Source organism: Oncorhynchus masou, chromosome 5 (genome assembly GCF_036934945.1).
Source record: "Oncorhynchus masou masou isolate Uvic2021 chromosome 5, UVic_Omas_1.1, whole genome shotgun sequence".
Lineage (NCBI taxonomy): Eukaryota > Metazoa > Chordata > Actinopteri > Salmoniformes > Salmonidae > Oncorhynchus > Oncorhynchus masou.
The window spans coordinates 59,746,642-59,774,543 of NC_088216.1; the positions used below are offsets into that span (position 1 = coordinate 59,746,642).

General features: G+C 42.1%; 1 protein-coding gene across 1 annotated transcript; it reads right to left on the minus strand.

Moving 5' to 3' along the window:
* Positions 1 to 1,615: 1,615 nt before the first annotated feature.
* c1ql4b (complement component 1, q subcomponent-like 4b) lies at positions 1,616 to 27,878 on the minus strand. The gene is made up of 2 exons (XM_064966281.1): positions 27,150 to 27,878; positions 1,616 to 3,539 (listed from the first exon to the last, which is right to left on the minus strand). The coding sequence occupies exons 1-2, from the start codon at positions 27,693 to 27,695 to the stop codon at positions 3,360 to 3,362; spliced, it is 726 nt and encodes a 241-aa protein (XP_064822353.1). The 5' UTR covers positions 27,696 to 27,878; the 3' UTR covers positions 1,616 to 3,359.
* Between the last annotated feature and the right edge of the window lie 24 nt (positions 27,879 to 27,902).

The window sequence follows — 27,902 nt, forward strand, 5'->3', positions numbered from 1 at the left end:
TAGCCAGAACCTCTACAAACATTTTTAGGTGAGCATCAGCTCATGCTATGTTACTAAAATAATAGTGAAATGTGAGCTAACAGTAGCTATTTCCGTGGCAGCTGAGAGTTTAAGTTGTAGTACACTGAATGCAATGTACATCCATAAATGCAATATTCATCCTTAAGTCTGTAACATTCATTGGTTTTTAACTCACCACATAAACAAAGGAAAATAAATTACTGCAGTAACAAATTGACAACGTTTTTGGATTGTAAATAGTGACTCAGAGGCGTCTTCACATTGGTTTATTGTAGGTCTTATATATAGTCTTAGGGCTGAGTTTTTAGTATTATACATAAAATATACACACACAGCTCAGCTTGCAAGGTACAGTGACAACAATCAATTCATACTGTTCAAAAACAAGAATCAGGTTTCTTTTTCAACAGTAAGTTATTTAACATTGTTTAGTGCCAGGGAACACAGCATAATGCAGCATAACACAGAGAGAGATCATGTACACTCACACACAAACTCATCTGTACATTACTTTGGTGTAAATGAGATGGTAGATGGTTGTTGCAATACTGTCCATTAAAGGTATAATACAGGAATAATGTTTTCATCTGACTGATGCAGTTTGATAATAACCAGTGTTCTGTCTCTAGATCAAGCCCAAAGCTCTGTCCTGTAGTTGGACCTGAGACTCGACACACACCGGTACACTGTGTTGTAACATTAATGCACACACATGGAGTAGCAGTATCATCCCTGCTGCAGCAATGGTTTATTCTGTGGTTTTTCCTAATACAACTACTTGTTACAATAGAGCCGTCCTCTGAAGTCCTGTAACATATAAACCTACTTACATTAGATACATGTATGATGCTATACCTACAGATGCGTGTCGCGGGGATCTGTTTTTCATGGTATTGTCTAGGCAGGGCATTTACATTGATGTAAAGATGGTTGTATTTTGTTATGGTATGACAAGATAATAATGTCGCCACAATGAAATCGCCATGAAATCCATTCTGATCGATAACACAAGTGAAACATTATAGATTCTCGTTGCCACTGTGTCAAGTGTTTGCATAACATCTTTGACCGACAGCATCAACCTGAACCTGCATATTTGGATTGCATTTACAATTAGTAATGTATGGTACATTCAATAAAACACACAAAGATGCACATTTCCATTGAAGACACTCTACGGTAGCATATATTTGAAAATGTGAAACTAGTTCTGTACAAGATGAATCCTCAATGTCCATATCCACCCTGTAAACAAACCGTCTGCTTTACCTTTGAAGAAAAGAAGACTCATCTATATACAAATAACCAGTATGGTCTAAAGCTCCATCTCTGTGTATGCATTTGACACCCATTTTAAATTGCTATGTTATCAATTGAATGTAAAGTGAATATACGAATAGTAATCCTATAGTAGTCCCGCCAACAGTTGAGGGTTTATACACAGGATGTCTGGGCTCATTAGTGGAACATGATGATGCTCTATCATCCGCCATAAGGTCTGGAAAAATAGTGTATCTGTCTGCCATAAGCCTCATCATTGATATCCTGTGTGTTGGGGACCCCCCCCCCCCCATACCTGTAGCCAGGGGCCATGTGGGTAAAACTAACAACATGATACTTATCTTTACACACACACGCAACACACACACCATACTGGATGATGTTCGTGATGTTGCGTGTATTATCAGCTCCAATCAATATATTCATGACTTTTCTCGTTTTGTGTCTTCAGCCGTATTGGAAATCCATCTCGGAGCGAAGAAGGGAGGCGGGAGGCCCCGCAGCCAAGCTCGAAGTGTTCGATTTACAGACTGCATTCTGAGACCATTTTACTCAATTCCACACTGGTGGTCGAAATGGTCAGCCCCTGTCAATGCAACACTAGATAGGGGAAGTCAATTAATCACTGTGTGTGTGTGTGTGTGTGCATTTCTGTGTGTGTGTGTGTGTGTGTGTGTGTGTGTGTGTGTGTGTGTGTGTGTGTGTGTGTGTGTGTGTGTGTGTGTGTGTGTGTGTGTGTGTGTGTGTGTGTGTGTGTGTGTGTGTGTAATGCATGCGAGTCATGTATGCTTCCACATACCTGATCATATACACAATTGTGTGTACATCGGAAGTGAATATACACACTCCACTCCATACCTATGTATTTGGACAGTGAAGCTGCATTTTTTTATTTGACTCTATACTCCAGCATTTTGGATTTGAGAACACATGTTTCATATGAGGCAACAGTACAGAATGTCATCTTTTATTTGAGGGTATTTTCATGCATAGGCTATCTCTTTTACCGCTAAGAAATGAAAACACTTTTTGTATCTAGTCCCTATTGGGCAATTTTCTCTCTCCAAAACACACACACACACAAAAACGCAAATGCATACAACAAGTTTTTAGAGTCACAAGCTTGATGTAGTCATTGTGTGCAAGGATTATGGGACCAAATACTTATAGCGTTTGACTACTTTAATACAGAATAAGTGAATTTGTACAAATACTTATGACTTATTCAAATGGATAAATAAAGTGCTTTGATACATAAAGTGCTTTGATTTCTAAACGGTAAAACGGATATGTATGAAAATAAGCCTAAAATAAAAGGTGATGTTCTGCACTGTCGCCTTACATGAAACATTCTATCTCAACATTCTATCTCAAATCTAAAATGCTGGATTTACCAAAAAATCCTTCACTGTCCACATACATTTGGAGGGGAGTGTATGTAACTTTAAGAATATACACAATATCAAGATTATATATTTTTTTGTCTTGACATAATTCTTGTTTATCACCACATACTTACATGCTAGTTTAATTTAAATATCTGTGATTCAGGGATATCATGAGAATTACACAACACAGTAATATTAATAAAAAATAAAAAATGAAATGTAAAATATATACTTTCTTTAGACCTGCAGGCGAACCGGACCCCCTGCAGTACCTCCGCGGACCCATAGCCGTGGGAAGTAAGGGTGCTGCAGCACGACAAACGAATGGATGTTTATATTAAATTAACATTTCTATATACACACTTGCACATTAGATGCTTTCTAACTGCACTTGGTTTGGAATGTTATGTTTTGGCCACTATCCAAACTTTTATAGACATAAAAAACACAGAGAAAATATACATTTTCCTTTTCCAACTGCATCTGTTTCTTTAAATAATGTGTGTGTTTAGCAACAGAGAGAGAGAGAGAGAGAGAGAGAGAGGGGGGGGGTTAGAGAATCAGGTTGGATGAGAATCCTGAAGAAGGTGCTGTATATGTTTGCCTGGGAGATTGTTTGTTTGTGTGGTTGTATGTTTGTGTGTGTGTATGTGTAACGCATGAATGCCATCAGTCAGGGTAGATGAGGAAGCCAGAGAAGGTGCTGTATTTGTTGGTGTTTCCTCCGTGGACTTTGCCCCCATCGAGCTGCACACACACTTCGTCCCCCACGTCCAGGTGCAGGATGACACTGTTGGAGGCATAGTCATAGTTCAGATCAGCATCCTGGGCTATGGCACTGGCCCTCACCTGGGAGAGAGAGGAACAAAGAGAGAAAGAGAGAGAGAGAGAGAGAGATGGTGGGGTGGGGTGATAGGTTGGAGAAAGTGACGAAGTAGACAAGTGGATAAATAATACAGACATGGAAAGCACATAATCTAATTGCATGTATTTAATCCAAAGACAAGACCTAATTAATTTGGCTGAGATGTGTTTATACATATACAGTACTATATAATGTAATATCTCAGCCTATGTCGCCCTTCAGTCCCCAAATGGATTTCCCCAGAGAACACTGCTTCTCCAGCTGCTCTCTCCTCATCTCACTATGTGTTCTCTCATAGTCCTAGAGCATCTGGTCCTCGTTGTGTTGGCACAGGGCTACTCATTTTTCCTAAATTTAGATTTGATCTTTTCCCCCTCTCTCATCTGTCCATCTCTTCACTTGAATTCCATGCTGTCACTGTCACTTGTCCACTCAAGCTTAGCATTGTTGTCATCTATCGCACACCAGGTGCCCTTAGAGAGTTATTCAATGAGCGTGACACTTTGATAAGCTAATTTTCCGATGATGGCTCACCACTCATCGTACTGGGAAACTTCAACCTCCTGACTCCTGACTTCATCTAATTTCTTTCCACCTCTTTCTTTCCCCTCCTTGCCTCTTTTGACATCACACTTTCTCAGTCCCCTCCCACTCGCAAGGCAGGCAATACGCTTGACCTCATCTTTAGTAGAGGCTGTTCGCCTACTGATCTCACTGCAACCCCCCCTTCAGATCTCTGATCACTGCTTTGTTTCTTTTTCTCTCCTTCTCTCCACCAACCTTACCCGCTCAGCTCCTACCCAGATGGTCATGTGCCATCACAATATTCTCTCTCTCTCCCACTATTCTCTCCTTTGCCTCATCGAGCCTACTCTCCCTCCTTTGAGGGAGAGTTCCCTTTTCTGCCAGTCTGCTTGACCCTCCCATCCTGCTCTGTGAATGAGTGACTCACTGCATGCCCACAGAACAAGGCTGTGGCTGTTGGACAAAAATGGAGGAAAACTAAACACTGGCGGACCTATCATCCTTCCACTTCCTCCTCTCTACCTTCTTTTCTTCTGTATCCACTGCTAAAGCCACTTTCTATCACTCTAAATTTCAAGCCTCTGCTTCCAACCCTGGGAAACTCCTTTCCACCTTCTCCTCCTTCCTTAATCCTCCACCTCCTCCCCTTCCCTACTCCCTCTCTGACGACTTTGTCAACCACTTTGAAAAAAAGTCCACTCCTCACACAGAACTACCATATGCCTTGACCTCTTTCTCCACTCATTCTCCAGTTTAAATCCTGTGACTATTGATGTCCAGTCACCCGACAACCTGCCCACTCAACCCCATCCTCTCTTCCCTTCTCTAGACTATGGAGACTTCCCATTCCTCACTTTCCTCATCAACTCATCCCTGACCACTGGTTCCGTCCCCTCTGACTTCAAGATGGCCAGAGTCGCTCTCCTCAACAAGAAACCACCATTCAACCACTCTGATGTCAAAACTACAGACCGGTATCCCTTCTTTTTTTTCTCCAAACACTTGAGCGTGCGTCTCTGACCAACTCTCTCGTTATCTCTCTCAGAATGATCTTCCTGACCCTAACCAGTCAGGCTTCAAGACGGGTCACTCAACTGAGACTGCTCTCTTCTGTGTCACGAAGGCTCCCTGCTCTGCCAAGGCTGACTCGCTCTCCTCTCTTCTCATCCTCCTAGATCTATCCACTGCCTTTGACACCGTGAACAATCAGATCCTCTTCTCCACCCTGTCAGGGCTGGGCGTCTCAGGCTCTGTACACTCCTGGATGGCATCCTACCTGGCAGGGTGCTCTGCTGGTGTCCCCCAGGGCTCGGTTCTAGGCCCTTTTTTCTTTTCTCTATGCACCAAGTCACTCAGGTCCGGCTTATACTCTGATGGTCTTTCCTATCATTCCTATGTAGATGACACTCAACTACTTTTCTCATTCTCCCTTCTGACACACAGGTGGCGACATGCATCTCTGTGTGTCTGGCAGATATCTTAGCTTAAATGTCAGCCCACCACTCCAAGTTCAACCTCGACAAGACAGAGCTGCTCTTCCTCTCGGGGAAGTCCTGCCCGCTCAAAGACCTTTCCATCACTGTCGACAGCTCCACGGTGTCACCCTCCCAGAGTACAAAGAACCTTGGCATGATCGTGGACAACACCATGTCATTCTCTGCAAACTTCAAAGCAGTGACTCACTCCTGCAGGTTTATGCTCTACAATATCCGTTGAGTACATTCTTCACATAGGAAGCAGCGCAGGTCCTAATCCAGACATTTGTCATCTCCTGTCTGGACTATTGCAACTCTTTGTTGTCTGGGCTCCCCACTTGTGCCATCAAACACCTGCAACTTATACATAATGTAGCAGCCCGTCTGGTGTTCAACCTTCCCAAGTTCTCTCATGTCACCCCGCTCCTCCGTACACTCCACTGGCTTCCAGTTGAAGCTCGCATCCACTACCAGACCATGGTGCTTGTCTACTGAGCAGCAAGGGGAACTGCCCATCCCCAACTTCAGGCTATGCTCAAACCCTACATCCCAACCCATGCACCCCGTTGTGCTATTTCTGGTCTTTTGGCTGTCCCATCCCTACAGGAGGTCAGCTCCTGCTCAGTCCAGTCAAAGCTCTTCTCTGTCCTGGCACCCCAATGGTGGAACCATAGAGATCCTATTAAATAACTAGAGGGGCTATGTCATCCCACATGAAAAAATACTATTGTGTATACTATGGTAGGAATACTTTACTGTAGTATTTACAGTTTACTATAGTATAAATACTGTAGTAAAAAAAGAGTAGTACATACTATAGTAATTACTGTAGTGTTTTTGCAGACTAGTATTTACTGAAGTGGTTTGCGGACTGTAGTATGGTATACTGTAGAAATTACTGTTGAGTTTGTACAAACTGTAGTATACTGTAGTATTTACTGTAGTATTTTCTGGGGGACACTACTGTAGTATTTACTAAAGTGTTTGTGTATTATTATCTTTGACAATGAGTTGGGGGGCTTTCTCCTTGAGGATACCTACTGGAGAAATACTAAAATATCACATTTTCCATAACCTGTAGGTAGGTAACCTGTAGGGAACAAAATATATTGTCTATACTTGGGTTTAGGTCTCTCACTTACGGGTGGCACAAATTGGAATATGCGGGAGGGAAACACACAGTGTATATGCAAATTAAATACTGTAGTATTTACTATAGTTTAAATGTTTTTGGGTTCTTGTGGACAATTCTTAGTATTTACTACAGTGTTTTTTTGTGTTGCTAATACTGTAGTGTTTAGTATAGTATACTACAAAATTCTATACAAAGTACTACACATGATTGAGGTTTGCTACAGTGTGTCATATAGTATCCTACAGTATACTACAGTTTACTACATAATTATATAGTAAGTACTGTAATATTCTATAGTAAACTCAAATCAAATCAAATCACATTTTATTTGTCACATGCGCTGAATACAGCAGGTGTAGACCTTACAGTGAAATGCTTACTTACAAGCCCTTAACCAACAATGTAGTTTTAAGAAAACACTAGTGGTGCAACGGATCACAAAACAGTTTTTCGGATCAGCAAAAAAAAAAGAAGGGAGACAAATTAATCTTTGCTTTCCAATTTTACTTAAAGAACACTTAAAGCAAGTCACTTTTCAATGTTAAAATAACATTTTTAAATAAAATATTCAATACGCAATTGTTAAATTAAATGTCAGGATTTGGCCAGGGTTGTTCCGGTTTTTGGTCACTAGATGCCCCCATTGTGCTTTTTGACCTTTTGTTTTCCCTTGATCCCCATTATTATTTGCACCTGTGCCTCGTTTCCCCTGATTGTATTTAAACCCTTAGTTTTCATCAGTTCTTTGCTCTGTGTTTGTATGTTAGCACCCAGCCCTACTATTCTGTGAACTCTTGTTGATCCCGGTGGACTCTCTTGTGGAATTCTGTTTTTTGTTCTTGTTTATTTATTTTTGAGTATCTTTTGAGGCTTTTTATGCTATACCTGCCACCTTGTGGATTTACCTTTTTGTCTTGGAGGATTACCTTTGTTCTTGTGGATTTCCTTTTGAGGTTGTGGAGTTACATGTTTTCCTGAAGGACTTCCCTTTTTACTTTATTAAATACACTGTCTTAAGTACTGCTGTGTCTGCCTCATCTTCTGGGTTCTGCTGACTATTCGTGGCTCAGTTGGTTAAGTGACTGTTTCTCACTCCGGAGACCCGGGTTCATAACCGCGTCCTGACATTAATGTGCAATATGAGGCATGAGGTATCTTCCTTTGAACAATAGTGAATGTAAAAATAGATTGTGTCTTCATCAATACACAGTTTTTTTTAAAGAAAGAATCAAAGCAGACCTGAGCTTAACTTATTTTTCAAAAAGATGATGTCTACATTATCTGGGGAGAGGGAAGACCTCTTTACAGTCACCGTGGGGGACACCCTCTCACTAGGAGCTGAAGTGCCAGGCACAGCCAGGTAGCTTGCCATCATGGCAATGTGAGGGTATTTACACTCATTGCGTTCCCCCATGTTAGTGGATCACCATCCACTGGAATGTCGCTTGCTGCCTTGTAGGATGCCACCTCCTCTTTGATGGTGTTGCAAACGTCTAATCAAACATTATGATTTTAATAGCAATAGCATAGACTTAGATTAGACTGTAGTATATTTATTATTTAAGTAATTCACTTTCATGTATTTGTTTGCCTCTTCAGTGGCCTCAATGTCAGTGGTGAGATCACTGTATGTCCTCCGGTGTAGGGCAGGGTCTAGGTGAGACAGGGACTTGAACCTTGGATCCAGTGCAGTAGATCTATGAAGGTAGTCCTGTACACTAGGGGGTATCTGGGGTTCAGGTCCTGTCTAAAGGCAGCCTTGACATCTTTAGTTGTTACGCCTGTCGTCGGAAGGCATGGACCAAAGCGCAGCGGGGTAAGTGTTCATGATTTTTATTTATCAAAACACTCTAACAAAATTACAACGTGAAAGACGAACACTTCTGTAAGGCAAATAAACTATACAGAAAACAACTACCCACAAAACACAGGTGGGAAAAAGGCTGCCTAAGTACGATAGACAGCTGCCTCTGATTGGGAACCACACTCAACCAAAAACTAGGAAATAGAAATAAACTAAATAAAGAATGTCCACCCTAGTCATACCCTGGCCTAACCAAAATAGAGAATAAAAACCTCTCTATGCCCCCCAAAGGTGCGGACTCCGGCCGCAAAACCTGACCCTACAGGGGAGGGTCCGGGTGGGCATCTCTTCACGGCGGCAGCGCCGGTGCGGGATGTAGACCCCCCTCCGCCCGCAGATCCCTTCGCTTTGGTGGCGGCCCTAGTGCATGGACCTTCCCTGGAGAAACCGGGCCGCAGATCATCGCCGGAGGAACCTGACCACCGATCATCGCCGGAGGCTCCGGACTGGGGACCGTCGCAGCAGGCTCCGGACTGGAGACCGTCACTGGAAGCGCCGGACTGGGGACCGTCGCTGGAGGCTCCAGATTGCGGATCAGCGCTGGAGGCTTCGTGCCATGGATCCTCACTGCAGGCTCCGGGCCATGGATCATCACCAGAGGCTCCGTGCCATGGATCATCACTGGAGGCTTCGTGCCACGGATCATCACTGAAGGCTTCGTGCCACGGATCATCACTGGAGGCTTCGTGCCATGGATCATCACTGGAGGCTCCGTGCCATGGATCATCACTGGAGGCTTTGAGCGAGTGGTCGTTCTCTTTCCTTTCTATTGACAACGGAATTGTCCGGTTGGAATATTATTGAAGATTTATGATAAAAAAATCCTAAAGATTGATTATATACAATGTTTGACATGTTTCTACGAACTTTAATGGAACTTTTTTGACTTTTCGTCTGGACTTAGTGCCCGCTCTTTGTGCATTGGGATTAGTGAACTAAAAGCGCAAAAATAAAAAGGAGGTATTTGAACACAGAGATGGACTTTATCGAACAAAACTAAAAACAAATTGTGGAACTGGGATTCCTGGGAGTGCATTCCGATGAAGATCATCAAAGGTAAGTGAATGTTTATAAAGCTATTTCTGACTTTTGTTGACTCCACATCTTGGCGGGTATCTGTATGGCTTGTTTTGGTGGCTGAGCGCTGTACTCAGACTATCGCATGGTGTGCTTTCGCCGTAAAGCTTTTTAAAAATCTGATACAGCGGTTGCATTAAGGAGAAGTTTATCTTTAATCCTATGTATAAAACTTGTATCTTTCATCAATGTTTATGATGAGTATTTCTGTAAATTGATGTGGCTCTCTGCAAATTCACCGGATGTTTTGGAGGCAAAACATTACTGAACATAAAGCGCCAATGTAAACTGAGATTTTTGGATATAAATATGAACTTCATCGAACAAAACATACATGTATTGTGTAACATGAAGTCCTCTGAATGCCATCTGATGAAAATCATCAAAGGTTAGTGATTCATTTTATCTCTATTTCTGCTTTTTGTGACTCCTCTCTTTGGCTGGAAAATGGCTGTAGGTTTTTTTGCGACTAGGCACTGACCTAACATAATCGCATGGTATGCTTTCGCCGTAAAGCCTTTTTGAAATCAGATACTGTGGCTGGATTAACAAGAAGTTTATCTTTAAAATGGTGTGTAATACTTGTATGTTTGAGGAATTTTAATTATGAGATTTCTGTTGTTTGAATTTGGCGCCCTGCAACGCTATCCCAGAGAGGTTTTAAGCATATGAGCGGCTGTTGTGCTTCAGTGGAAAAAGGAAACCACCTTCCTAATCGTCCATCTGGTTCACTGAGATTCCCCTTTGGGATGCTAAATTGATCACATGTTCAAAGCAAGCTATCTGTGGCCCCAGTCCAGCTTCTAACACGGCATTTATCTGGCATTATCTGTGGTGATTGGGATATTGCTATCGGGCCTTTCTAGCTTCCACTCTGCTACTGCTCCGAGCAGTACCTGCGCCAGATTTGTGCCTGTGTGACTCGCATTGAGGGGGCGTGTCTGTAGCATCGGACTTCGTATCTCCCACTCCTCTGTGGTGTAGTGAGCAGTCACAGTCACATAGTTTTCTGTTACCCTGGAGGTCCACTCCTCTGTGGTGTAGTGAGCAGTCACAGTCACGTAGCTTTCTGTTACCCTGGAGGTCCACTCCTCTGTGGTGTATTGAGCAGTCACAGTCACGTAGCTTTCCGTTGCCCTGGAGGTTCACCCATATGTGGTGAGGGAAACAGAGGATGCCTTGGATAATTCGGTGACAATTTTGATATTTTCCTGTCCATTAAGATCTGGCATGATCTTCATACTAGCGTGGCTCAAGTACTTTCACCATATTTTTAAACCCTTTGTTTTCCACAACAGAGTATGGCCTCATATCTGCAGTGATAAACATCCCAATAGATTTTTTAAATGGCGCGGTGAGAAGTTGTCTCTTGGCTGAGTTGGCTCCCATCACTGACACACCAGGGTGATGACCACACCAGGGTGATGATGCTATAAATATGTGGCTGTGCTCGATGTATTTCCATGATCATACGGCTTTCTTGTGGCACAATGCCTACACACCGTAATGGTGTTGTCCACCACCCTTCTTCCATCATCATATTTGACAGGGAAGCCAACATGCTCCCATACATGAGACTTAAATGAAGCGGGAGGCTTTTCCAGTTCTTCAGCTCCTCCCACTAGCCATGGCTGTCACTGCTCTTATTTCTTCTTTGCTTTTTGCAACGTGAGCATCCGGGACTGATTCGTTGGGATTCAACATGCCTCGTTCACGTGAACAGTACACACAACTGCTTTAAAAAAACAATCAAATCAACCTTCAGTCTTCAGAGTAAAACACAGCATACATCTGTCTTGTCTTTATCTTCTCACTGCAACTCTTCATCGATATTTAGGGAATTATTACTTTAAAAAGTAACAGCGACAGTAAAACTGTATTTCACACTATGATGGTTAAACTTTGCAAATGATCTGCGGTTCACATGCGTGCCGAACCCGTGGGGGGTGATCCTCACAGATCAACTAAGGTCCGTTACACCACTAGAAAATAGCTAAAAAAGTAAGAAATAAAAGTAAGAAATAATGAAAGAGCAGCAGTAAAATAACAATAGCGAGGCTATATACAGGGGGTACCGGTACAGAGTCTGTGTGCAGGGGCACTGTGGTATTTGTTATGTGGAATGAACCTTCAAAGTTCCAGAACGGGGCATTTTACTTATGTAATAAAATAAAGGTAAGGCATGCGATATATCAGAGACGGTGTGATGGAATTATTATATTGTCATATAATTATAAATACAGTTTATATACGTTTCTGTGTAAATAGCCTCTAAAATATATATAAACAGAATGTATAAATTGTTTTTCTTGGAAAATGTCAGTACTTGTTGCATTTACAACTTGTCTAAGTCCTATCATCAACTGAATTCAGTCAGTGTATGGCTGTGGATTCACTGCATTGTTTGAATGGAATGCTGGCATTAAACTGTCTGGCTAGTTAGCTAACAAATACACAGTGCAGATAAATACTTCAAATTCATTAATACAGTACTGGCAAACCATGTTTGACCAACTCACCTATCAAAAGGGCTGAACTTTATCCCATTACAAGAAGGTTCATGTCCATTCTAGTATTCTAATTCCTTATTCTATGTTTGGAACCAGCTTCCTCGTGATGCTAGGACAGCTGAGTACCTGCCTCTCTTCCAAAACCATCTGAAACCCTACATCTTCAAAGAGTATCTTAAATAAGACATCTCAGCCTTATCCCATCCCACACCCATTTCCTTGCACTCATCTTCTCCTACGAGCACTGACTTTGCTCATAATTTCCTTATTGAGGAAAAATGTACTTACTATGACTGTGATGTGTGGTTGTCTCACCTAGAGCGATGAATGCACAAACTGTAAGTCACTCTGGATAAGAGTGTCTGCTAAATGACTCAAATGTAAACATGGAGACTCTTGCACTCCCACGCCCCCTTGTAACCCTTCCTGTTGTCCCTGCTTCCTCATACACCACACCACCACAGACAACCTTGCCCACTGGCCCGGACCCATCTCTCCCACTGAGCAACCACTCTAATTATCCTCTCTGTGGTACATTAGCCTCATGTCTGTAATGTAATCATGGCATGAGGTTGAGCCTTGGTCGTCATGGTCATCTAAATGTTCATTACTGGGATGAGAAGGAGACGGGGGAATATGGGAGGATTATGGCTCATCCCTATGTGTTAATTTACAACTACCCCTCCAAGATTATCTCCCCAACACACATACACATACTGTAAATCATAAATATTCACTACTAATGGCCCAAAAGAAGGAATATGGGTATTTCCCCACTGTCTTTATTTCTTATTTTTACCTCTCTCTTCTTCTCAGCTTCCCTCCTCCTCCCTCTATCCATCTTTTATCTCTCCATCCCTCTCTCTCTCTACTCCCATTTCTCATCCCATTCTCTTTTCTCTCTCTGAGCCGTGTAATGTTTTTTCCTCCTTCACTCTGGGGTCTTTGTATAATGTCATCGGTAGAGAGGCCTTCCTGTCCAATGTATTGCTCTAAATAGAAGAGCTGTGTATTGACCTTTGACCCAGAGCCTTCATTAAGAACACAACCTCACACTATCGATTTATCGGTATGTCCTGCACCTATTGCAGTGGAAGAATGATAGAGAGCGCCTCCTAGATGGTTTAGTTGGGGTCAGGGTAGACATGCTTCAACAGAGCATCAATCTCAATGTTCCTCATAGTCATAATATAGAATTCAGCTTAACGTGATTAGAACATGGTTTTAACTGATCTTTGCTTTCCTATTTAATAATGAAGTATTTTACAAACTCTCACCTCACCAGTCATGCATTTATATGTATGCCTCAAACAATTATACAAGTATATTCCATTTATATTCATTATACATGGTAAAACATAGGAAAAGACACTGCTCATGGTATACACATTTTATGTACACAAATGGCCTATAAAGAGTTGCACTCCATCTTAAGTTGTGCCATTTCTTAATTGTCTGTTTGTAGCCCTAATTACTAAAGCTGCATATAATGAATAGTAACATCACCAGATAAATAGCCAACTGCTCAAGCATGGGATCCATTTAATCGTGGAAAAATTAAATACACTAGTGCATCTATATTAATTAATGCAAATCTGATACCCTCACTCCATCCTTGTCTCTCTCCCAGGACCTAGGCCTGGCTGAGGATATGTTCCATCATCTCAACCTGTCACCTACTCCCTGTCCCCTGTGATCGGTTAGACATATCAAATGAAACTAACCATTTCTCCACAACCTGGTTGGCAATAACGTTTTTTTTTTGCACATATCATCAATTTAACTGATTAGGCTACTCACAGAATTTTCCCATATTCTTAAAGGTCAGAATATGTCTTTCCATGTACAGCTTGTTGCATGGGCCTTTTTTCTTCTTCCCAAAGACTCACATGAATCGATCCGTTCCCTTTGTTGTTTTTAATTCAACTCACATCACTCTATTAATTGTTCTGTCTCTCCCTCTCCGCCTAACACCCCCTCCATCATCCTCCCTCTGTCCGCACCCCCTCACTATCTCTTCATTCTGGACCCATCTATCCATCTTTTTTTGTCCTTTTCCCAGAATGAGATGCAGGTCACGCTTGCGGATTCTTCCCATGGCAGCGTTGGCGGGAGCGGCGGCTAAGCGTGTCCCTGTCCGGTCTAAATTGGATTGATTAACGGCGCGCTGCTGTGCCAGGTCTCCCGGGACCCCCCCCCCCAACTCCAGAGGCTACAGGGCTCGGTAATTGGTAGTCGAACAGCCATGGCAGCTCCCTCCTTAATGGCTCCCACTCCTCAATAACTCCACACAATCACAATAAATGGGGCCACAGAATAGGCTACTGCGGTCAGATGGTCTCCTGAAACAGTGGCGGGAGGTCAGAATAAAAATCCATGCTTGGCTACACACACTGTTGTCTATAAAAGCTGCTGGACTAGTAGTATTTTCTTTAGTAGTCTATTTTTTTTATGTATCTCAGGTAGTCTGGAGACACATAAAGGAATTGCATCTTTTAAAGATCGTTTGCCATCTTCTATAGACTTCCTGTTCTCTGAGAGAAATGAATGACTCCCGTGAGGAGGATCTGTGATGTGGTTTTGTGTAAAACAAAATTGAGAACGGAGAGGCTGACTTGCTGTCAATCCCAACATCTGTCTACATGGTTGAGTGGCATTAATCCCCTGACATTCTCTGAGTTGTGTTTTAAGGGGCGGGCAAGGAGGAGAACCTTTCCAGGAGAACCTTTTTCCATAGATGTATAGGCGGCTTATGTTAATCTACACTGGGTTGTTGTGGTTTAGGGTTAAGGTTAGGATTATAGTTTGGTATGGGCCTTGCCACATCCTTCTGTCATTCTCTCTTGGTAGCACTTGGTCATTCCTGGTTCACAGGTGGGACATTTGTGTAGAACTGTGGTAGCAATACAACTACGAACCAAAGCTAGTCAGTAGGGATGTCATGATTGTTGGTCATATTGGTATCAGACGATATATAGTCTAATAAGTATCAGGCGATATCATTAATAGTATCAGACGACATATAGTCTAATAAGTATCAGGCGATATCATTAATAGTATCAGACGATATATAGTCTAATAAGTATCAGGCGATATCATTAATAGTATCAGACGACATATAGTCTAATAAGTATCAGGCGATATCATTAATAGTATCAGACGACATATAGTCTAATAAGTATCAGGCGATATCATTAATAGTATCAGACGATATATAGTCTAATAAGTATCAGGCGATATCATTAATAGTATCAGACGACATATAGTCTAATAAGTATCAGGCGATATCATTAATAGTATCAGACGACATATAGTCTAATGAGTATCAGGCGATATCATTAATAGTATCAGACGACATATAGTCTAATAAGTATCAGGCGATATCATTAATAGTATCAGACCACATATAGTCTAATAAGTATCAGGCGATATCATTAATAGTATCAGACGACATATAGTCTAATAAGTATCAGGCGATATCATTAATAGTATCAGACGACATATAGTCTAATAAGTATCAGGCGATATCATTAATAGTATCAGACGACATATAGTCTAATAAGTATCAGGCGATATCATTAATAGTATCAGATGACATATAGTCTAATAAGTATCAGGCGATATCATTAATAGTATCAGACGGCATATAGTCTAATAAGTATCAGGCGATATCATTAATAGTATCAGACGACATATAGTCTAATAAGTATCAGGCGATATCATTAATAGTATCAGACGACATATAGTCTAATAAGTATCAGGCGATATCATTAATAGTATCAGACGACATATAGTCTAATAAGTATCAGGCGATATCATTAGTAGTATCAGATGACATATAGTCTAATAAGTATCAGGTGATATCATTAATAGTATCAGACGACATATAGTCTAATAAGTATCAGGCGATATCATTAATAGTATCAGACGATATATAGTCTAATAAGTATCAGGCGATATCATTAATAGTATCAGACAACATATAGTCTAATAAGTATCAAGCGATATCATTAATAGTATCAGACGACATATAGTCTAATAAGTATCAGGCGATATCATTAATAGTATCAGACGATATATAGTCTAATAAGTATCAGGCGATATCATTAATAGTATCAGACGACATATAGTCTAATAAGTATCAGGCGATATCATTAATAGTATCAGACAATATATCGCCATATCAGTATCGGACGATAATGGCAGCAACAAAAAATAACAACATATAAAGGGTTTCTGAGAATCTTTTTCATAAGAAATATGAAATAGTAAAACTTCTTATCGAGTAATTGGCCAGCTTTTACTTAACGTATGACACCGCCCAGTTTTGAATTCAAGGTCAAATGGCATGATAGTTCTGTCTATTTGAATATCCCAAAGCTACCAATATGCTACCTTCAACCTCCTTCAAACTGCATGCAGAGACATCAAAATGGTATACATGAGTTGGTCTGACTCCCAAGTCCAACATACCAAAGTATCCCTTTAAAGCAGGGGTGTCAAAGTCAAATGGACGGAGGGCCAAATAAAAAATTTAGCTACAAGCCGAGGGCCGGACTGTTCGAATGTTCATTGAAAATTTTTTAAATGACGCATATAGTCTAGTGAACCTAATTGAACCTACTGAAAACCTAACAAATATATTCCAATATGATCAGATAAATAAAGCAATATTTTCTTATGGCTCTGTCAGTAATCTTTAATTTTCAACAGACACAAAAGACAAATTTCCTTTATATAAAAATCCCCATAACATGAACATTAAATGAAAGAAACCGGTATTCAAGGCACCATCAGTAGCCTATATTTTCTATTTTAGCAAAAGTGGGCTAAATTTACTTCAAAGAAAAAAACAATAATAGCAATTTTCTATCATCCACTCAACTGAAATATTTTTAAAATATAATTGGATTGAAATACAATAAAATAAAGTGCAAAAATCTATTAATCAAAAACAACACTTTGTTTAAGGAGAAGTAACATGCAGTGAAAACAAATATTAAACTTTAACTTTTAAACTTGAACTGAGTAAAAACTCTAAATATGTGATTGCACAGTAATGTTCACTTGTTTGAGGTTGAGGGTGATACTTGGTGGTGTCCCATCTTTTCCACAAGTTCATCAATGTTCGGGGTAAGGCTCTGAGCTGAGGAAATCCTCAGAATTGAGTGGAGGTGTTCAGCAGTAAGTCGACTTCTGTGTGATGTTTTGTTCAGGTTCATCAAAGAAAAAAGTTGTTCACACAGGTATGTGCTGCCAAACATAGACAACGTTTGAGCAGCCTGGATGCGCAGCTGGGGCATTGTGTCGGGGAGGAAACGGGCGAAGATTTGAGGCCTCGTTTTAATTCCTCTGCCTTTTGTAGCCTTTGTTCCATGTCCATATTCTTGTTTTTGTCCGCGTGTTTCGTTTCATAATGTCGTCTCAGATTATACTCTTTCAGTACCGCCACACTTTCTCCACACAGAAGACACACAGGTTTTCCAGCTACCTCCGTGAACATATACTCCGACTCCCACCTTGTTTGAAACCCCCGGTTCTCAGTGTCCACCTTCCGTTTTGCCATTTTTGATGGGTATCTGAAAGTTAATTTTACTGTGATGCTGACGACTGCTGTGCCAATAAATATTGAAATGAAGCAGCCTACTGCTCGGTGCGTCACCGTTGCATTGTGGGAAATGCAGTATTGGTGCGTGTAAAAGATCTGCGGGCTGCCGGCTTGCTGCGGTCTGCGGGCCTGTTCTAATAATAAATCAAGATCATCCCAGGGGCCGTAAAAAACCTTCTCGCGGGCCGGATGTGGCCCGCGGGCCTTGACTCTGACATATGTGCTTTAAAGGGTCATAACAAGGGTTGTGACAGTGCAGGTGTGTACCCCTCCTCCCTACAATGACCCTTTAAACATGGCATTCAGCTAATTATATTTGCTAGCGATAAGGAGGCCTGGTTATTTATGACTTCTGGCACAGAGCCATAGGGGACATTACTTCACATTACTTCAGGCTCAGACAGCAGAAAATATATTCAGTCGCTGACATTTAATGTGTAATGTTTATGATTAATGTATAATTGCATTGTACTTCCTAATATAACCTAGTGGCTCAACAGCAATTCTGCCCAACAATGAAGCGTCATGGTGTAACATTTAAAAACCATGTTGGTGAAACCAATGTATGAAAATGAGAAAACATGTACTGATGAAATCAAATATATTTCAACTTTTCACTGCAATGGAGCGGAATGTTCTGTTTTTTCCTTTCAAAACTGGTTAAAATGACTACTTTTAACCTGGAGGCACCTGCGACTTACCACAGGTGAGATACACAACACATTCAATTAGAATTATTCCCTCCAACCAATTTAGAATTTTGAATAATTTAGTCCTGGCCATTTCTTTGAAGTAAAAAAATATAAATTTCAGTTTATATTTTATTTCTTGGTCCTGTGCAGTTCTAAATCAAACAAATACTCTTTTCAATTTCAACTTATTTTAGAAGAAATAGTGAATCATGCAAAGGTGCATTTGTGTGTAGGGTCTTATTTATGATGTTACCCTCAACTCTAAAGTAAGTGCATGGTCAAACAGCAACGAGAAAATAATAATTTGTATAAATAAATACAGCATACCAATTACAGAGCATATTGTAAATACTACCACCATAAATGTTACCGTACCAGAATTTACACAAAGGGAACAGGCGGAGCAGTCTGATTAGAGAACCAGAGCAGTGAATCTCAGTTTGGGCTCTCACCCAGTAACTATCAAAATGAAACCTTGTTTTCTCTAAGAGGGAGGAGGGGCAGCAGTGGGAGTGTGAAAGAGAGAAAGGCAAATCGGGATTATTGTCAACTGCAGTGGAGATTGATATCGACAAGGGAGTGAATTCCTGTCTGTTGGCCAAATGCCGTGCCGACTTGAGCTGCTGCTGGGGAGAGCGAGGGCCCGCGGGACGACAGGGAGGATAACACTGCCTCCACTTTTCATTATTGGAGCACCATTAAATAGGAGAGGGAGAGAGATAGAGAGAGATGGACAAAGGGAAGGAGCTAAAGACACAGAGAGGAGAGAGGGAGGTGGAGACAGAGAGTCCGTGGAGAGCAAAAGGCAGAGAAGGAGAGCCGGGAGAGTACAGGGGAAAAGGGAATGGGGTAAAGAGAAAAGAGAGGAGAGGGATGGTGAAAACGAGGGTAAGTGAGAGAGATTTAGAACGAGACCACAGGAGGGAGCAGCTGCGTGCCACTTTAACAGTCCAAGCACAAGACGGGTGAGGGGAGCCAAACTGGAGGGGGGCTGGAGTATGTGGAGGGAGGGAGTCCATTGGGTAACAAACTGATCAAGCGAGCCGATTTCAGGGGGGCAAGAATGAGACTGGGGAGGTGGGGGTCTGCGTAGTCTCTGTTATTTTGGTGTTTTTCAGTGGTGCCCTGCTCCTCTGGTAATAAAACTGACAGGATTCATTCACCGTGATGTACAGACCTCTCAGAGCGGAGCGAGAAGATTGAGAGGGGTCTCTTAAACTCACCTGTGGGACCACTATGGGCAGAGAGGCAGGGGTCGAGGAGGGGGGAGAACTGATGGAAATATCCAGTTTATGCAAGCTATAGCGCTCTGTCTGTCTGTCTGTCTGTCTGTCTGTCTGTCTGTCTGGCTGTCTGTCTGTCTGTCTGTCTGTCTGTCTGTCTGTCTGTCTCTCTCTCTCTCTCTCTCTCTCTCTCTCTCTCTCTCTCTCTCTCTCTCTCTCTCTCTCTCTCTCTCTCTCTCTGGTCAGCGTTAAGGTGTGGTCTGTTTCCATTAGGGTGGTGGTTGTGGAAGCCCTTTAGCAACCATGTGGGTCTGACCCCTAATTGGCATGCTAAATGATAATATATTGCCATGACACTCTGGACCTAAGGTGAAGACGTTGATTAGAAAGTCCCTAATTGGCTCTGGGCTGGGACGTACTAATGGTGGAGACTGTTCAATTGGATATAAAGAGGTTTCAGCTACAGACGACTCTACCTGCAGAGCATCAACTATAAAGCAGCAATAGATTGAGCAATGACATTAAGTAAAGTGACAGTCAGTCACAGGTAATTTGCTACCCTCTATTGACAATTTGGACATGATGAATATTGGGATCCTTGCGATATTTACCAATACAAACACGTATGCCTGGCAGGTAGATGCACAAGTATGCACACAGGAAGGCAGACACAAGCATGCATGCACACAAATAGGCATGTGCACACACAGGCACACGCACATACATTTTCTTGGACCTTGCTAACCAGTGTTTTCTCCTACATATCATCTGATTATAATGCTATCTATGTGTGTGTACATAGCCCATCTGTAAATAGCCCATCCAACTACCTCATCCCCCATACTGTTATTTTTTTTGCTCTTTGCACCCCAGTATCTCTACTTGCACACTCATCTTCTGCACATCTATCACTCCCGTGTTTAATTGCTTTATTGTAGTTATTTTGCCACTATGGCCTATTTATTGCCTTACCTCCCTTATCTTACCTCATTTGCACACACTGTATATAGACCTTTTCTATTGTATTATTGACTGTATGTTTGTTTATTCCATGTGTAACTCTGTGTTGTTGTTTGGGTCGCACTGCTTTGCTTTATCTTGGCCAGGTCGCAGTTGTAACTAAGAACTAGTTCTCAACTAGCCTACCTGGTTAAATAAAGGTGAAATAAAATAAAATAAATAAAAGTGTGGTTGAGTCTTGCAAACATCACGTGACTGATTAAACATTTACTTCACATGTTCAGCCAATCCAAAGACATCTCACACCACTGACATTTTCATAAAGGGATCAAGCTGTCATGGTGGGGAGATATTCTTCATTGGCTACCTTTAGTTCCCTCATTATATAATACCATGAGTCATGGGTTAATGCCATACTTTTAGCCTTCACTCTCTATTCTGGCAAATGTTATGCTTCCAACGTCATATACACGTCCATGATCTCTATGGGCTAAATGCTCTATATCCTCCCATACCAAGAAAATGGTCTTTATCAAACCCATCCTGACATTTGAACACTCCTCAATGAGAAAACCCAACCTTTGGGATGAACTATTGAAGTGTGAGGCAAAATGAGAAGGAAAACAAAGACAAGACAAAAGACCGGAAAAGGAAGAGAAGGGAGGCCTATTAGTCTGCACTGTATAAAGGCCAGTGATGATTAGAGAAATGCATGGACATATAGTGTGTGTGTGTGTGTGTGTGTGTGTGTGTGTGTGTGTGTGTGTGTGTGTGTGTGTGTGTGTGTGTGTGTGTGTGTGTGTGTGTGTGTGTGTGTGTGTGTGTGTGTGTGTGTGTGTGTGTGTGTGTGTGTGTGTGTGTGTGTGTGTGTGTGTGTGAGTGAGTGAGTGAGTGAGTGAGTGAGTGAGTGAGTGAGTGAGTGAGTGAGTGAGAAAGAAACACACAGCAAAACTGCATTTGTGGTGTACGGACTCATGAATGTCCTCCTGTGCGGCTCAGTTGGTAGCGCATGGTGGATTGTTGGTTCAAACCCCAAGAGGGACAAGTGCAAAAACACATAACTTTTTTCAAGTCAAATGAATGACAAGAACCATTGCATGGAAAATGTGCCCTAACATAAAACGCAGCGATGTCATTTCCAAGGAAGTGTTATGAATATACACTTATACCAAAGCTTTGCTGTTGCAGTTTCAAACCACGTGTATGTTCTACAAACTCCGGATGACAAGTAAGGGAACATCAAAACAAATATAGTCATTAAGTCCTGTGTAGCAGACAGTATCTGGAAGGCTGTACTAAACTAACACCTCCACTGAAACCGATGGTAATTAGTAGCCGCTAATCCTGACAGCGGATACGTCAGGCCCACTAAATGGGATCTAGCGCTTCACACAGTTGTCCAAAAATTAGCTACTAGCATCATTAATTAATGAGCTAATTAAGTTGATGTTGGACCGGATCCCTTCTGAAGTGAACATGACTATGTTTAGGATCAGAATGGTATACCTACATTGATATGTATAGCCTAAAGTTTAACTGAATGGAAAAATGTGAGGTGTGCAAAGGGCTGAGCCGTGCGAAGTGGGAAGCGGGCCGCGGTTCCAATGTTGTGTTGGGCTTAATTAGTGCTCAGTCTGTCTCCAGGTCTCTTTCTCCAATAGGTCAAATCAAACCAAATGCCAAAGTCCTGTAATGGGGACACAGTCTCACAGGAGGCACAATGCTACTGGGCAGTCATGTTGGGTTTAAATGGTTTAGCAGCAGCTCTTTAAACATTGTGTGTATCATCTGCAGAGCAGAAAAAAATAAAAATTGTACTGGACTCATCATAAACTATTATATAGAAGAAATATGGGCCAACATGGGACAGGCAAGGCCTAGACACTCCCAAAATGACCAATCCATGCATTCCATACCGGCAATAAATATTAATGATAATCCCACTCCCAGCTCATCATCGCAAAGGGCAAAATCTATATTGGTTGTAAATTATAGATCCATGGGAAAGGTCACTAACTTTAACAAAAAATCTGTTGGTGGCTCACGAAACATGGAGAGAGGAGATCTGACAGCTCACTAGGGTATGCAGGCTTGTCAGTTGTGAGCTGTGATCAGACATAATATAACTTCCTTCCATAGATGTCTAATAGGTACACTGGACACACTGGACACACTGGACAATATGTCAAGAAGCACACGTGAAAGATTCATCATCCATCTAGCAATATCAGACATTCAGAGATTTACGACTGTCAAGGTCTTTAATCATTTGAATTTCTTCCACCTTTCTGACTTTACACTGGCCCTCTCTTTCACGCCATCACTCCGCTCCTCCTCTTTTCATCTCATCCCTCCTCATCTGTCTTCTTTATGTTGATCTGATCCAGTGCTCTCATGTTGGCCTTGCTGTAGCAGTGTCTCTCATCCCGTATGTCCGATCTCCTTTGTTTATCCATCCATCGTTCTCTCCTCCCTTGATCTCTCTGTCTCCCCACTTGTCTGCAGTCTGCCTCCCGTTTACCTACCTCCAGTTGTGTCGTAATCCCACCTCCCTTTGATTTACCGTGGATAAACCTTATCTCTGTGTCAATGCCACAGCTGGGGGTGGGGTTGACACCTCGATCTGCCCTTTGAGTTATAGTCAATGTAAATCACACGTACATCCTTTTTGCCCTGCACATGCTTCCCCTTAGTGACATCATAACATTCAGTTTCACTGCTCTGCAGATGACACACAGCTTTATATACCAATCAGACCAAGTGGCCAAGCTAGCGTGGCTAACCTCCACAAGTGTCTTGCTGGCATCAAATGTTGGATGTCTGACAATTTTCTCCAGCTCAATGATAAGAAATCGGAGGTTGTTTTATTTGGCCCCCATCTCGCTAGAACCTAGATTGTAAATAACCTTGGTCATTTGTCCACCAAAGTAAAGTCTACGGCCAGAAACCTTCTTTGACCCTGACTAAACCTCGAACTGCATGTAAAGAATGTTGTCCAGTCCTGCTTTAATCATCCAAGAAATAAAGCTAAAGTCAAGTATTTTATTTTAGTCACTGATCTGGAGAAAGTTATATATGCTTTTATTTCCTCACGCCTAAATTACTGTCACTCTGTGTATACGTCTCAGTCAGAAATCACTCCATCGTCTACAGGTAGTTTAAAACTCTGCAGCTGAGCTTTTACCAGGCACCAGGATATTTAACCATATCATACCTATTGTAGCTTCTCTACACTGGCTACCAGTCACTGTTAGAATAGATTTAAAACGTTCAAGTCTTGGCTTGGTTTAGCCCCATCGTCTATCTCAGATATTTTATCTCCCTATGAGCAAAAGGACGCAGCCTGAGATCCTCTGGCAGGGCACTTTTGATCATTCCAAAGTCTAGTTTGAAAACAAAAGACCAGGCATTTTCCGTTAGGGCCCCTAGACTTTGGAATGGTCTGTCAGAGATGCTTTAAATGTATGATTTTAAATAGCTATCTTTTTTCATTCTCTATCACCTGGTCTGTTACTTTGTTATTACTTTTTTAAAATTATTTTATGATATGAAGAACTTTTATGTGTATTGAAAAGCGCTATACAAATAAAGTTATCATTATTATTATTACATAATTATTACATACAACTACAGTTTGACTAGGAAACTCAGAATGACAGGTACAACAACTTAAATGGAACATCACAATGGACAAATCACAATTTTCAATTTCTGACACAATCCAAACAGTATGCCTACACAATGCAACTACCAAACATTGACATTGATATTGGTACTCCTTGCTGTAACTTTGATGTTCATCCGTTTGTCTCTAGCTTTGGCTATACGATGTTCTCCCAGGGTTGTGTTTTCTAATTGACCCCATCGGTTAGCTCCCCTATGAGAGCACTTGTCTATTCACTGCAAAGTGGGACCACAAAGTGGAGTGGGCCTCTGAATGGGGGATGGGCACTGAATTAGATTCAATAATTCAGTTGATGGAAAAAATAATTAATGGGCAGGCCAATAGACAAGCCAGAAGAGACCAGAGGGAGGGGGGGGGGGAACTTGTGTGTGTGTGTGTGTGAGGTGTGTGTGTGTGAGGTGTGTGTGTGTGAGAAGGGACGCACAGGTGGATGGGAGAGGTTCTAATCTAAAGGCCATGAATGATTTAACAGCGGGACAGGACAGGAATGACAATTTCAGTGACGGCACACGACAAACCAGGTCTGCCAATTATGCCTGGCATTTTCCTGTCTTCTTTACTGTGTACTTTATACACCCACTGTCAAATTGATGACTGAGGAGGCAGTGCGGAATCTACCTCTTAATAGACCTGCTCAAATAAATACCCCGTGTTACGGGTGTATTGGGGAAGCTGGGAGAAGTGCCAAGGTGGTACAGGATCCGAGGAGAAAACATTATAGACATTTTTATTTACAAAACTTGTGAAATTAATGGTAACTAATAAAATGTTTAAATACTGTATGTGCCTGACCTGAACTCATCCATTCCACCACCAATTGGGTAGGTAACATTAATACTGAACACAAATATAAATGCAACATGCAACAATTTCAAAGATTTTACTGAGATACAGTTCATATGAGGAAATCAGTCAATTAAAATAAATAAATTAGGCCCTAATCTATGGATTTTACATAACTGGGCAAGGGCGCAGCCATGGGAGGGCCTGGGAGGGGCATAGGCCCACCCACTTGGGAGCCAGGTCAACCCACTGGGGAGTCAGACCCAGCCAATAAGAATCAGTTTTTCCCCACAAAAGGGCTTTATTACAGACATAAATACTCCTCAGCTCCCCCTCAGACAATCCTGCATGTGAAGAAGCCGGATGTGGAGGTCCTGGGCTGGCGTGGTCACATGTGGTCTGCGGTTGTCAGTCAGGTTGGACGTACTGCCAAATTCTCTAGAACTTGTATACATTCAACCCAGTGAAAACTGTCTGATGAAGACAGGTTAGATCCCTTACACTTAGATCTGGTTGTTTGTACTAGTTGACAAGGTGTAAGAAATCTTCAACTCTAGCATTTCCATGGAAGACAGTTTTACAGAGATTTTTTGACGGATAGTTCAAGTTGTCCATGCCTACCAATCTTTCATGGAAAAGCAGTAGCTATCAGGGTCGCGGTCGACTCAGTAACACACCGCTGCCTGACTATACAGCCTGTAAATGATGTGTAAAGAAACCAAACACCAGTGTTTCATCCAAACACTCAGGCTGATTTGGCTTGGCTGGTAACAATGAGTCTAATTCTATTCCTCTCTGGTAAAGCCCTCTGTGTCGTTCTTCTGTTCCACACCACACGTCAAAATGGAACCTCATCGAGTCAGGGTTTAATCCCTCAAGCTTGTCATGCATCTCCAGATGGGCAACTTTCAAGTCTTTTTTGGGGGCTTTTTTTTTTGCTTGTTTATTTATTGATGTTAAAGCCGAAGATCCTCAGAGGACAGTAGCCAGCTGTTGCGTTTTGGCGGCACTCCACAGAGATGTGGAGGATCGTTATCCTCTTGATCGCTTAGCTGTCACGGCATTCTCTCTCTTTCTCTCCTGCTGCCCAAATCAGGAGGTGGAACCTGACAAAGCGTAAAACTTGTTTATCTTCTATTAAGTGAGGGCTTACTTGTTCTTATTCAAATGCTGAATTAGTTATTTTATTCTCATAATAATCTCTACTTCAACATTCCTTCTTTCACATTTTTATGTTTAATCTTGATTGCTTTGCTTAAGTCATCCTTCAAACATCTTACCAACAATAGAATACTCGGCCCACCTCATTTGGACTAGCAATAGCTAAATAGTTACTGTTGAGGGTTTAGGACGTTTAGGCCTCGCATACTTTGAAGTTGATTGGGATATGTAAGAGTTCCACTGTTCTTACCTGTGCCTTCATGTTTGAACAATAATACTCTCTGAGTGTACCTGTGTAAAATGCAGGTCCTCTGGTTAAATTTCCTACCAGAATAGTTTTTTTTCAAGGTATTTGGATATTTAGATAGGAAAACAAGTTGATACATCTCTAAATCTTGCCTATAATCAGACATTTCCTTTAATAATATAATAATAATGCCACTTTTATCCAAAGTGACTGACAGTCATGAGCGAACACATTTGACATATGGGTAGACCCAGTGGGAATCGAACCCACGACTCTTGGCATTCGTTACAAGCACCATGCTTTACTGACAGAGACTGATGACACATATGCATACAACTCTAACAATATACCCATTATAACCCTTTCTATTTTTCTGAGAGGCCTATGACAAGGAGAAACACATTAGAGAATAATGGAAGAAGAAGTGATTCAAGAAGGCATAGGCAGATTGGGGGTTCTCATACTATTATAGAACTTTTGAACTGTTTTAGTGTAAGAACAATTGAGTGCTCATCTGTCTAGAATTATTTTTTTCTTCCATTTTTAATGGAAACTTTAGTGACATTTATTGAGAAACTGACACGGGTACGAGCAGCCAATTCCCCCAAATACACACGCACACACAACAATACACTCCTCTCTGACTCACCTGTCCATTCTTCTTCAGGTCGGCCCACATGCTGGTGCCATCTCCGCCCCTCATCAGGACATGGTAGGTGAAGAAGTAGATGCCAGGCAGGGGGCAGGTGAACTTGCCAGTACTGGGTTCATAGTAGTTCCCCACATTGGTCACCACATCGTCAAACCTCAAGACTTCACTCCCTTCATGCTGTTTACGGAGGCCTGCATAGAAGGCAATCTTGGGGCTGTAGAAGGAGGGGACATAGCCCCCTGGGCCAGGGCCAGCAGGCCCCGGGGGGCCTGGCTTGCCTGGTTCTCCAGGGGGACCTCTGGGGCCTGGGGGGCCAGGGGGTCCAGGGCTCCCACGAAACCCAGATTTGCCCCTTCTCCCTGTGAAGTCTGGGGGTTGGGGGGAGACAGCAGTCAGCTCGTGGCTTCCCTGTGGGGGGGTGAAAGAGTCGCACACCATCTTGCAGCTGCCGAGCATCTCATAATGGGTGCTCCCGCCCCCAGACGCGCCCCCTTTGGTGGTGTGAACCAATAAGGGGATGGCAACCAGCAGCACCAGCACCATGGCCACGCCCACTCCTGCCCCGATGACACGTTTCCTGCGGCTGAGCCGGGTGGCGGCCAGCGTAAGGAAGTCCTCCTCCCCCTTGGCCGGAACGGTGGTGCCGGCCAGAATGAACTCTGGGATAACCGGGACTAAGGGGAAAGATGGTGAGAGAGAGGCGCTGAGGGGGAAAGGAGAGGAGGCAGAGAGGTTCTACACCGCGAGTAG